Source organism: Aplidium turbinatum, chromosome 2 (genome assembly GCF_918807975.1).
Source record: "Aplidium turbinatum chromosome 2, kaAplTurb1.1, whole genome shotgun sequence".
Classification (NCBI taxonomy): Eukaryota; Metazoa; Chordata; class Ascidiacea; order Aplousobranchia; family Polyclinidae; genus Aplidium; species Aplidium turbinatum.
The window spans coordinates 260,042-273,253 of NC_137473.1; the positions used below are offsets into that span (position 1 = coordinate 260,042).

At 41.5% G+C, this 13,212-nt stretch overlaps 1 protein-coding gene across 15 annotated transcripts in view; it reads left to right on the top strand.

The window, feature by feature from the left end:
- The first annotated feature begins 3,423 nt into the window (after positions 1-3,423).
- The window catches only part of LOC145788218 (uncharacterized), a 624,890-nt gene continuing 615,101 nt past the window's right edge, over positions 3,424-13,212 (top strand). For 10 of the 15 annotated variants that reach the window (XM_082599915.1, XM_082599914.1, XM_082599919.1 and 7 more), the window contains exons 1-4: positions 3,532-4,303; positions 4,539-4,631; positions 6,622-6,714; positions 6,880-6,972. In XM_082599915.1, the coding sequence (XP_082456041.1) occupies positions 3,649-4,303; positions 4,539-4,631; positions 6,622-6,714; positions 6,880-6,972 (934 nt within the window). In that variant the 5' untranslated portion in view covers positions 3,532-3,648. Of the gene's footprint in view, positions 3,511-3,531; positions 4,304-4,538; positions 4,632-6,621; positions 6,715-6,879; positions 6,973-13,212 lie in introns of those variants that run through there. The other 5 variants (XM_082599927.1, XM_082599928.1, XM_082599934.1 and 2 more) reach the window with 4 other exon arrangements.

The following is a 13,212-nucleotide window of genomic DNA, read 5'->3' on the forward strand; positions in this document are numbered from 1 at the left end:
AATGTTTCAAAATTTTGTGACGAAACTTTTTTCTGTACATTTCAAAAATAGTACGTAACTTAATTTTTTTACTGAAATAAGAAACATAAACGCATAAAACAATGTCATCAGTTTATCTCATAGAGTCTTCACAACATGGCAGGGTAACTAAAGTAGTGCAGCTTGACCTAATGGGAATTTGAAACTCATCACCTTTTTTTAAGATATCTATGACGTCACGATAATTTGGTTTAGCTTACAGAAGTGCTGAAGAGCAAATTGCGAAAGTGTCATTCAGGGATTTCTAGTTGTACGTGAAGCGAAGACACCTACTCAGAGTAGGGTACGTTATAAAATAGTATTGCCAGATGGTTTTTCAAATTTATGTTTTATTTTTGGTCAGCTCAGAAGTAAACCGTTGCTTTGTAGTTAATTCTGTTCAAAAGTTTGTAAAATTCAATAAATTTAATTTGTTTTTGCAACAGTTTATAAAAATTATTGCTGTTCAAAGCAATCATGCTACGGCCTAAAGACACAAATTTACTTAATGTTTGTTTGTTTATCTTTATCCTGCATTGCGGGAAAGCGGACTTGAGCGCTATGCATCGGTGTACGCCTTCCGACATACACCTGACCCACGCTGCAGTCGACAGCAATGTCTGTTTCCGGTTGTCTACTTTACTTATGACTTAAATTTGGTACTACCCATTACTCGAAATCGATCACTGGGTAGAGGCAATTATCGTAAAGTTTCTTGCTCATAGAAACAACAGCAAGTGCGGGTGGCTGGAGTCGAACATGCAGGCTCTCGACTGCGAGCCCAACGCGCTAACCACTCGGCCACGGCTGCCGACAAATTAATGAGCTGCTGCTACGCTACACAATCAATTTATCAACAAGTAGATTTCAAATTCTTACGTTAGTGAATTTCTTATTGAAATTATTCTTTAATTTTAAGTTGTAACTTCTACAAATCAAGTTGTTGCAGCACGTTTATTACACCAAAAGTTATTTTTGTTGTACCAGGCTTACAATTAGTTAATGTGTTAATTGTTTAAAGCTTTTAAATGTGTTGGCTTAGGGTTTGTTTACTCATGAGACAACCAAAAATAACATTTTAACTAAAAACGTCTGGCAACACTTTTGCATAAAGCACTCTACTCTGAGCAGGCAGTTTTACATTCCATACTTCTAGAGATCTCTGATATCATTGGATTGTTCTACATGTACAATACGTGGACTGTACATTCCCTCATTCCACGATGTCGATCGGTGGGGTATTGCTAGTAGCCTATGGAACTTTTGAAAATGATGGTGCAAGATCACTTCGACATCTGAATTATTTTTTGTTGTAGTGTAAATTCCATTCTGAAATTGTTATGCGTGTCGTCTCGTTTCAAATGAATAACGAAACAAAGCGGTTTAACGAAACGAAACTTTTTGCTAACAAAATTATTTCGAAGCGAATTCAATTCAATTTACTTTTTATTGCCGGAGCAAACATGTGGAAACCGATAAAGTAAACACACGAATTTGGCACCAACAAAAGGAAAGATGACGAAACCGAAAGGTTTAAAATATGCATTGCTAAAACACTGTTTGGAAAACACTATCTCAAAAATGCACAGCCACCAAACCTAGAAAAGAAAAAGAAAAAATGAAACTTTTATTTCGTCGTTTGTAAAAATAGACCTACAATCAACACTTGTAAATGCATCAAGTGCAATTTAAATCTCCAACACACAAAAGAAATTCAAAAAGTGACAAGTTTCCTGAACTTTTTACTTTGAGAATCTCGTATTCAAAAACGTATTTGTGATGTCATAAAAAACTCAGCAAGGTCAAAATTACAGGAAACCGGCTCAGTGTGACCACGCGGAATCAGAAAAAAAGTAAATAAAAATAGAGATATAATTAAATATAATAAAATACAGACATACTACTTCTGTTCATATTAAATTCCAGTTTCAATTTTCAAAGGTTACAAGTGAAATAAATTTTTCGCAATTTAAATGCAATTATTATTTCACCAAAAAGGTCGTCAAAGTGATAAAAAAGCAAAAATTGTATTTAAAAACAAAGTAGGGCTAAGCAGAATAATTATAATTTTAACAATTTGTATCAAACATTAAAGCTAAAGAAGTAAAGTATGCTAGTTTTGCACGAATTTTAGTACAAAAAATGACAAAAAAGATTTGGCAGTCCTGCTTCTAAAAATACAGTTAGGCTACCAGTCAACTTATAATTTTATGAACATTTTGACAATAAAAATAACTAATTTGCACAATTTACAGTTGTGTTTTAATGATAATTTATCACATTTCAGTTCAGCACAGTAAACTTTTTCACATGACCGAAATTCCATTTGAAAGCCTACTTCTTGTCTTCTCTTTTTTTTCACATATTTCCGAAATTCCACTTTGTGATTCCTTTGCAAATTTTTGAAAAATTTGAAATTATAATTTTTCTTGTATAATTTGTTAAGTTTAGTTCGTGTCAAGGTCCTAAATTTACTCAAATTCAGTTTTAAGACTTGGACATGCAGAGCAAAATTCTTGCATCCAACTTTCATAAAAACTCGGAAAAACTAAAAACAAGATAAGGAATTAATAATAAAGAAGATAATAATAGTAGTAGGCCTACCATTTTTGGTGTTTAGGTACCACAAATGGGAAAATGTCACATGAAGCATGGTGATTTGTTAAAAATGCTAAAATTTCTTTAAGCTTGGGATTAACAAAATCCTTCACAAAAGTTTTTAATATTGTATTGAAGATATATAAAACGTATAAACTATGGAAGAAATGAGACGTTTTAAATCAAAATCTTCACTGTATTTAGCTTTATATGTTTTGGACTCTTTATCAAACTTTTATTTCATTTTGTTGAACAATACCTACTGTAAGTCACTCAAAGTCTAATCGAGTAAGGTTACCAGCAAAACCAGTCGCCTTACAATCTCACAAATAATTTTTTACAAACAATTTTCATTTCTGCTTTTCAGGTTCAAAACAAGGATTAAAAAAACTCCAAAAAGCAACTTGCAAGCAATATCATCCCAAATATGACGTTGATCTCTCCAATTTTAAAGTTTCTTCGGAGGGTTTTCCAGAAATTTATCCTGAAATGGTTCAAGTTGGTTTTTACCAAGGAAGGTCCATTCCTGATGATGACAAGTACAATCCCAAAAGTCAAGGAATTAAGTTATCTAGATCTGACCAGGCAGTAACAATCGACCAATTAGTTTCTGATATTCGAAAGAACAGTTTTGTGTCGGTTATCGGATATCCTGGGTCCGGAAAAACGACCTTATCGAAACGCCTGGCACGACGACTTTCTCAAGATAAAAACTACCTTGTCCTAAGGAAGCTTTTTATGGAGATGGATGACCGCAACACACGATTGACTTTAAAAGAGTTTCTACTGGGAGATTGCAACTACAACTTAAGCGACCAAGAACAGAATTCTGTTTTTGAATGGATGACAGCCAATCCGGAAAACTGCTTCATTATTTTGGATGGATTTGATCAGGTAAATTGGAAATTGAAAAAAAATGTGAACAAATCCAACTACAATACTCTACTTCAATATTGGGAACTTGTTTCGAGTCTTTGTTTGGGAAAATTTCTTGCAAATTGTCACTTGATATTCACTTCTCGACCACACGCCATGCTTAATATTCCAAAAAGATGCCGACCCAAACGCACTTACTTCATTCGCGATCTGACGTCTAACAACATGAAAAGGTTATTCTACGCCTTAGTCAACGACCAGCAACAATCCGAGATTCTTTGGAGCAATCTTAATGTAAAAACTCCACATTTAACATCAATGTCTCACAACCCTCTGATGCTGCAACTCCACGTGAGAGCATCTCTTGGATCGTCACAAATTGATGATATATCCACGATGACCAGGATATTTCATAGTGTATTGTTAAATCTTAAAACCTCTACACACGCCGTTTCCATATCTGATGATATTGTCTTCAAACTTTCCAAAATCGCGTACGAAGCAACAAAAAGAGGAACCGTATTAATCACAACAGACGATCTTATAAAAGAAAGTCTCACCAGTCAGGTAGTTCAAGATCTTGTCGTCACTCTAATGGGAGCAAACAAAGAATATACACTCCTGGAAGGGCAGCAACGGTTATATTTTAGTCACCAGACCTTCCAAGAATACTTTAGTGCTTTATACATCTGTCGTGAAATGTCATTACCTGATTTCAAATTATTCGTTCAAAATAACTTACTGAAGGGTTACTGGTCTGTAGTTGTCCAATTTACGGCCGGACTTCTTTTGGATCCGATCATGAACAAAAGTAAGTTTGAGTTTTATCCACAGACTATTCATCATAAAACTAACGACAAATTTTATTATCGCGTTTCTTTTCATTATCATAAGTTAAGACACAATTAGTAACAATATGATAAAAATTATTGCAATAATTTATCCTCCTTAAACAAATTTTAATCGACAAATAAAACCTTGAGATTTGATGTCATTTTGTATAATAAATATTTCACCAACAACAAAACTTTTTTTCAAATCTATAGATCTATCGAGCTCTGCAGTTAACAAAATTCCTTCAGTGGAATCTACGTCAGCACTGACGCAATCATCAACTTCGTCTTCACGAATTGCTTCAAGTAGGAATATCGACTAGACCAGGGGTCCGCAAATACTTTTTGGCGCGACCCAAAAAACAATCGTTCTAAATCTTCGGCACCCAAACGTTTCAGAAGCATAATATTTCGCAATTTAATATTAATTTCAATACGGTCGTCCTCACTTATTAAGCCCACATCGGACTGGACGATTTTGGGCTTATTAAGCTGGGACAATTTTCTACCACACCTATACCTTCAGTAATTCCGGAACGGATCAAATTGGGCTTAATAATCCGGTGGACCTATTAACTGTGGGTTTCGTCTTCGTGTGAGCCTCTGGGACCGAGGGTCTATCCTTTTACCACCCCAGATTTACGATGTTCCCAGACTACACTGGAAGGCTACTAGAAAACAGCCAGTCTTTCATTTCATCATCCATGACACGCATACCTTCCACTCCGTTAGGTGGCTTGAAGATGGAGTAGTCATTGATGATGTGGTCAGCGGTCTGTTCCTCGGCACCACATTTAAAGGAGGAAGAAGAGGCCATTCCCCATTAGTGCATGGTTGAGCGGAAAATCCCGACGCCAATACGAAGACGGTTGAGGCGCACCCATGCCTGTCTTTGTAGGGTCAGGCCAATGGGGCATGTGTCGGCGTCGTAGATGAACGAATGAAGTCTGGTGGTACTTGACTTCTATTCAAAATTCTATTTATGTCCTGCCCATTGCCCAAGTAGCCACAGAGATGTTTTGTTCATTAACTTCGTTGATCAGTAGTTGAGCGGCTGCCACGAATGGGTGCCTTGATTTCATTCAACAAAGGTGCTCGTTTGGGGGAGCAGAGGTCTTGTAGTGGAGAAGATGTTAGGCTCCAGTGCCTGTCGGTCGAGAGACAGAGTGGCTGCTTTGCGACAAAGCTCATCAGGTTGGATGCCAGCGAAAATTGGGAGATTGTCCAATGGCGTGAGACGCAGGGATCTGGTCACTGTACGCAGGTCGTTGTTTTTAATGGCAGTGTCGATGTTGTGGCAGTGAGCACTGCGGCACCAAACATTTGCACAGTGCTCGGCTGAAGAGTAGACAAGGCGCTAAGGCTGCTATACGGAAAGTGTCAGCTTTCGCCCCCAGCTGAAGCCTGCCAGGCGCTTGAGTAGCACAGCGCCGGATGTGAGTTTCTTGCGCAGTGACACCAAATGGTGGTGGTATGTGAGCGATCTGTCCAGTATCACCCCAAGATATTTTGGTTCGGGGCAGAAGGACAGAGATTTTCCATTGTTTTGAACATGTAGCTCACGATCAGCTTCCCGATTGTGCAGGTGGAAAGCTGCTGCCTCAGTTTTGGTTTCGCTGAGTTTCAGTCGCCAGTTCTGGAGATAAGCTGAGAGAGTTTTCATGTCCTTGCTCAAGGTGCCTTGTAGGCTTTATAACTGTGGGCTTAATAAGCGGGGACTACTGTACTACAATCGAAAGTATAAACTTTTTTGTACAAAATTGTACGAAACTCAGCACATCAAAGAGTGTATGATTGTATTTACTTTTGCCATACAAGTTATATTTATAGTAAATTTAAACTGTTTTGCGACCCACTGTGGATGGTCTCGCGACCCAAATTTGGGTCGCGACCCACTATTTGCGGATCCCTGGACTAGACAATGGTCTCTGTGTGCATAAAATTTTAATTATTGCTTCAATTACAAATATAAGCTGAATATTTTACGATTACCTTGTGACAAGTGTAATGTTTCGCGCTAGTGTAGTGTAATGTTTCGGCACGTTTCCAATATTACAACAAGGAGCAATATATGCTTATTTGCTACAAGTAAAATTACTTTTGGTAACCACTGGGCTAGACGATCATCCGCATGTGCCCACAATTTTTATTTCCCAACGGCTCAACCACGCAGCAGCTTCAGAGCACTGTATTTCATAGTGGAGGATGTTTTGTAGCATATACGATCACTAACATTACATCAAGAGGACGAAATTTATTCATTCTATTTTTTCAGCATTGTGTTTCATTTTTGCAGATCTATCGAGTTCTGCAATGAACCAACGTCCTTCAGATGAATCTACGTCAGCGGTGACGCAATCATCAACTTCGTCGTCACAAATTGCTTCAAGTAGGAGTATAAGCTGGATACTGGTCACTGTGTGCATAAAATTTTAATCATTGCGAGTTCCGTTCCTAATGAAGTTCATAGCTTTTACAATCGGCTTGAACGTTTAATTCAATGGCAGTAAATTTTGTTAATCTTATGTTTCAACATCGTGTTTCATTTTTACAGATGTATCGATCTCTGCAATGCACCAAGGTTCTTCAAATGCATTTACGTCAACACTGACGCAATCAACATCTCAGACGTCACAAATCACTTCAAGTAGGAATATTGTTTAGGTCGCTAGATCAGCGCTTCCCAAAGTCTGACGTGATTACTTTTATACATATTGCATTTTCAATACGCAAAATTGTCTACCCACCGACACTGATAAAAATGGCGAATTGACCCAGTAAGGTATTGAAAAATGTTGGGAACCGCTAGCCTGGACAATAGTCAATGTGTACTTTGAATAGTTAATCATTGTGTGACTCTGTCTGGTGAGAATTGTAGCAATAGCAATCTTTGCTTCACAGCGCCATAGCCACACAGCTGCAATATGCGCGGTGTTCTTCACAGTAGGGTGGGCCGTTTTTGACTTTTTTCGAAATTCAAAAACGGCTAGTCATAAAAAGTGGCACATGCATGAAAAAATTACGTGTGCAAAATTTCATCAGTTTGGGGGTGCATCTTCTGCCCCCGCAGGGGGGTCAAACTTTCAATTTTTTGAAAAAAAGGTAAAATTTCACTTTCCGTTTTAACATAATTTTTTTTACAATTTTTCTACTGGCTAGTTATAAATTGTAAGTGGGATGTACCCAGAACTTTCCTATGTGAAGGCATGTTCGAATCTTAAGGTTTACTGCTCCCGCATCGACGACCAAAATGCTGAATTTTCACCAATTTGAGATGCTATTTTGTCATTGCTCAATAAACAAACTTGTCGCAAAAGGGCGAGATGGTGTTAACGCTGTACGCTCATTTATGTTCTGCCCATTAACTTTGCAGGATGATACGAATGAGGTACGAACATCAGTATATATTTATGATAAAGAGTTACAAAAAAAAAGAATCACCCTTTGAAGTCAAATTCTAGAGGTGGGCCTAAATTTCAGAAAAGTTTGGACCAAATGAAAGAATCTGCAAAGCAAAAATATTTGAAATCGGTTGTTATAGCCTAAGTGTTCCAATTTTCTGCAATGCACTTGCCCGCAGGAAAATCGTGTCCCTGTTACAGAACAACAGTTCCTTCTTGATCAAAGAACAACTCGCATGGTGATTGATAAACATGATAAATCGGCCACAAAATCTAATTTTAAACGTTTTTCGAGAAGATCAGAACAATTCCGTTCTTTACGTGAAGACCCAGGAGCAGGCACAAGTAGCGCTTTGGCTAAAACACCTTTAACTTCTTATTCAAGCTCAGAAACTTTGTCATCCAATGAAGAACGCTGCGAAAAGTTTGATTATCAATCCAGTTTTGCCTCGGAAAACCCCAGAAAAAGCAAAGTTACTTCCAGTTTAGTAATATTTGCTGAATCATGCGATCGTACTGGTATTTCAGATAGGTTTGCAGCACTTATTGCTTCATCATTTTTACAAGATGCGGGAGTTGTAAAGGATGGCGAATCTCAATCACTCATATAGATAAAAGCAAAGTGAGAAGAGCGAGAAAAAAGTTGAGGTCTACAACTCAAATGGAAAGTATCATGTGCATAAATTTGCAAAGCATATATTTTGATGGCCGAAAAGATTAAACCATCAAACAAGATGAAACTGCTGGGCGACTTCGATTACATTTCGCAGTTGAAGAACACATTACTTTACTTGAGGAGCCAAGTTGTCATTTCCTTGGTCATTTTACTGCAGCCAACGGATCTAGTGTGTCAATAGCTACTGGGATTCTTGAATATCTTGGATCCAATAAAATTAGCTACGATAATGTAATGGCAATTGGATGCGATGGAACCGCAGTAAACACAGGTCAAAAAGGCGTCGTGATAAAGCTCCTGGAAGACCATTACCAAAAGCCACTTCAATGGTTAATATGCCTACTCCATAGTAATGAATTGCCTCTTAGGCATCTTATAAAAGATATGGCAATACTAGCAGACCTGATAGCTTCACTGGGCCCATTATAAAGCAGCTAGCCACTGTCACACAACTAGATGTTGTAAAATATAAAGCAGTTCCGGCACCAGAGATTGAAATTGATGAAAATGACCTCAGCACTGACCAAAAATATCTTCTACACATGCACAGAACAGTGAAAAGTGGAGATATATCAATTCATTTCGCATATAGGAGTCCAGGTATGATGAACCACTCAAGATGGTTGAACACAGCCAATACAATTCGACGTTTATATGTTGCATCTAACCCGTCAGCTGTATTGGTGGAACGTGTGGACTATATTATGAATGTTTATATTCCAGTATGGTTTGCCATTATAAAGGAAAGCAATTTCACTAATGGCCAAAAACATTTCTTTAAAATTCTACACTCTGCTCAGAAGCTATCGAATAAAGCTCGCAATATCCTCAACAAAGTAATATAGAGGAATGCGTTTTATGCCCTTCCTAAAAACATTTTGATTGCAATCATATGTTATAGCAAAGAGTATGTAAGGAAACTAAGATGGAGAAGAATTTTCAATTCATGAATATTATCATCTCACAGCACTCGTCAGCAAAAATTCACCCTGTCAATATTGCAGTTCAGTTCCGAATGTTACTTTGAGATGATAGACTGGCAAAATTTTCCAGTTACGAACCCCCAGCGATGCGTAGTGTTGACAGCAATGTGATAAAAGAGCACATCAAAACAAAGATGCCTTCACAACAGTTGTTTTCTACGTTTTCTCTGCCACACACAACAGATGCTCATCACATGTGGTGGACAGCATTGAAAGATATAGGTAGCCTACGAGCAATATTACAATCAAGGAAAAAAATTCCTAGGTACCAGTCGAAACAAGATTTTATGATTCATTAGACTTCAGCCAGAACTAAATTTGAGCAATAATCTGGGGAACTGGCTAAAAGACCTTGTTGTTTGTTGTATTTTTGACACAATTTCGTTTTTTTTTTTGTTAACACAAGTTCTGTTTTATCGTTACATTGCTGTCAAACAAAGTTTACTCTTGTATGTGGTTCTGTAGTAGCCTATCAAGTGAACGTTTAATGGTTTGTAAATGACAAATTTGTGCAAACAAGATCATGATAACATGCCATTTACGGAATCTGCAGATCATATTGCTTTTATTCTGAAGTAAATTATAGGTTGCGTTTTATAGCTGCAACTGATCAAACGTAGGCTACTATTGCTTTTAATTTAAGCAAGACTACGTCTTATAGTTTGTCAGTTCGTATCAAGGGGGGGGAAGAACAAGCACCTTCTCGTGGTCCCTCCCGTCAGTACCATATCTTTGAGAAAAGATATGCGAAACGAAGCTTGTCACACTCGAGCAAACCAGGCCCAGGTTCAGCCCAGGGTGGATAGGGAAACGCCCTTGTCAGGGCGCGGCAGCTCCTCTGTCGAAAAGTACCGACGACCCACCGTACTGCAGCTGAACACCGAGGGCATCACGGCCAGCAAGCTCAGCATCATCGAGTATCTGGCCACAAAACATCAGGCCCTCGTTATTCTCCTCCAGGAGACCCACTGCACATCTGTGGATAAGTTGGTATTACCCAACTTCACACTCGCAGGCGCAACCATCAGCAGGAAACACGGCCTCGCCACGTTTGACCATGAGCAACTGAGCTGGACGCCAATAGACCAGTCCAGTGCCCAGTCGGAGATAGAGTGGTTATGCATAGACATATCAGGCTATCACATCATCAATGTCTATAAGCCACCACCCTCACGCTTAACACCAACAGCCATCCCAGTGTTCCCCCAACCCAGCCTCTATGCTGGCGATTTTAATTGCCACCACGTTGATTGGGGCTACAACACCACCAACACCGACGGAGAAAGCCTGGCCTCATGGTCAGCCAATAACAACCTCACCCTACTGCACGATCCCAAGGGTGCAGCGAGCTTCTTCTCCGGACGCTGGAACACTGGTACAAACCCCGATCTGGCTTTCGCAAGTGATGACCCCGATAATTGCCAACCGGACAGACGTGTGCTAGAAAAGTTCCCCAGGTCCCAACATCGACCCTCGATTATCACGGCTCCAACGCTCATAATGCCTGTCCCGAGCAAGCCTGTTAATCGATGGAACTTCAGAATGGCTAACTGGGAGTACTATAGCCTCCTCACAAATGAAGCCACACAGTACTCCCATCCCCTCACACCAACAACGTGGAAGAAGCCTACCAGGACTTTTGTGATGCAATAACATCAGCGGCAAAACAATCCATCTCCCGCGGCCGACGAAAGACCTACATACCGTGCTGGGATAAGGAGTGCGAAAGCCTCTACTCCGACTTCCTTCACGCCCCTCAGGGCAATGACACCAACAGCTCAGCCACAGCTCTGCTGGCAAGGCTGGACTTAAAGAGGAAGGAGCGCTGGACAGAAGCCGTTGAATCAATCGACTTCACGCACTCCAGCCGCATAGCATGGAGTACACTGAACAACCTAACTGGCAGATCACGTGCCTCTCGTCAACAATGTCCCGTTTCAGCAAACTCCATCGCCTCACAACTTGTGGAGAACGGGAAATACAAATCGAGAGACCGTGAATCTGATAGATCCGTCTTGCAAGAAATGACGGACCTCTGGAGGGTAACAACCCCAGACGGGGACAACATCTCGGGTGAGTTCACCTCGGAAGAATTTTCCGCCGCCCTCCAGCACATAAAGCCAGGTAAAGCCCCGGGCCCTGACCACCTATGCCCGGAGTTGATACTCCATGCTGCTGCCTCCTTAAAGTCCTGGTTAAAAGACTTCCTTTCCTGCTGTTTGCGCCACCTGAGAATTCCCAGAATCTGGAGAAGAGCCCTTGTGGTTGCAGTCCCTAAGCCGAAGAAGCCCCTAGGGGACCCGAAGAGTTACCGTCCAATCTCACTGCTCTGCATCCCCTTCAAGATCCTCGAGAGACTCATCTACACCCGTGTCGAACCAATAATAGATCCGCAGCTCCCCTGTGAACAAGCTGGTTTCCGACACGGACGATCAACCGTAGATCAGGTCACACTTATGACCCAAGACATTGAGGACAGCTTCTCGGCTAAGAAGAAGGCTGGCGCCGTGTTTGTTGATCTCACGGCTGCCTATGACACCGTATGGCATAGCGGCCTTACCTGCAAGTTACTCCGTCTGCTCCCTGACAGACACATGGTCCATATGATGATGGAACTTGTGCAAAACCGCAGTTTTACCCTCACAACCGGTAGCGGTCGTCGAAGCAGACTACGCCGACTTAAAAACGGCGTCCCACAGGGCTCAGTCTTGGCTCCTCTCCTGTTCAACATATACACCTACGACTTGCCCCCCACCACCTCCAGGAAGTATGCTTACGCAGACGACCTGGCACTCCTGCACTCAGCAGGAAACTGGCAGTCAGTGGAGAGGAACCTCAGCCAAGACATGCAAACACTATCAGCATACCTCCAGAAATGGAAGCTACAGCTCAGCAAGCCAAAGACAGTGTCGGCTGCCTTCCACCTTAACAACCGGGAGGCACAGCGTGAGATAAACATCAAGATTGATGGGGAACGCCTGCCCTACTGTGCCGAACCTACATACCTCGGCATAACCCTGGACAGGTCACTCACGTACCGCCGGCACTTGAAGTCACTGCGCAAAAAACTATCTACACGCGTCGCACTTTTGAGGCGATTGGCGGGTTCCGGCTGGGGAGCTGGTGCTAAAACTCTTCGTACAGCTACCCTAGCCCTTGTTCATTCCACCGCTGAGTACTGCGCGCCGGTCTGGTGTCGTAGTTCTCACACCCACCAGATTGATACCGCCATTAACGACGCACTGCGTACTGTGACTGGATGCCTGCGTCCCACTCCAACGGACTGCCTACCTATCCTAGCAGGCATCCAACCCGCTGAGCTACGCCGTAAAGGAGCCACGACTTCTCTCGCTCGCCGCGCTTTGGACCCCGACCATCTCCTCCATGCAACACTCAAGAGACCACCACCTATAAAGCAGCGCTTGAAATCAAGACGCCCCTTTGTGCCTGCCGCACAACAACTCCTTAAGAACGCAGAAGAACTTAGTTTAAGTGCGGCACACTGGACGAACCACATGTGGAACACGGAGTGGCAAAATCACACCTCCACGCTCCGTGACTTCATACCCAACGCCGATCCCCGTCCACCAGGGATGTCCCTCGCAAGGCTTGCGTGGGTCAGGCTTAACCGCCTGCGAACTGGCGTCGGCCGCTTTCGTTCGGACATGCACAAATGGGGCCTGGCTCCTTCATCAGAATGCGAGTGTGGTGCCACGGAACAGACCGCAGACCACGTCATCCACCACTGCCTAACCCACCGGCCTCCACACGGTGCGCATGGTCTGAGAATCCTGGACGACGAGACTGCCGAGTGGCTGAAGATTTCC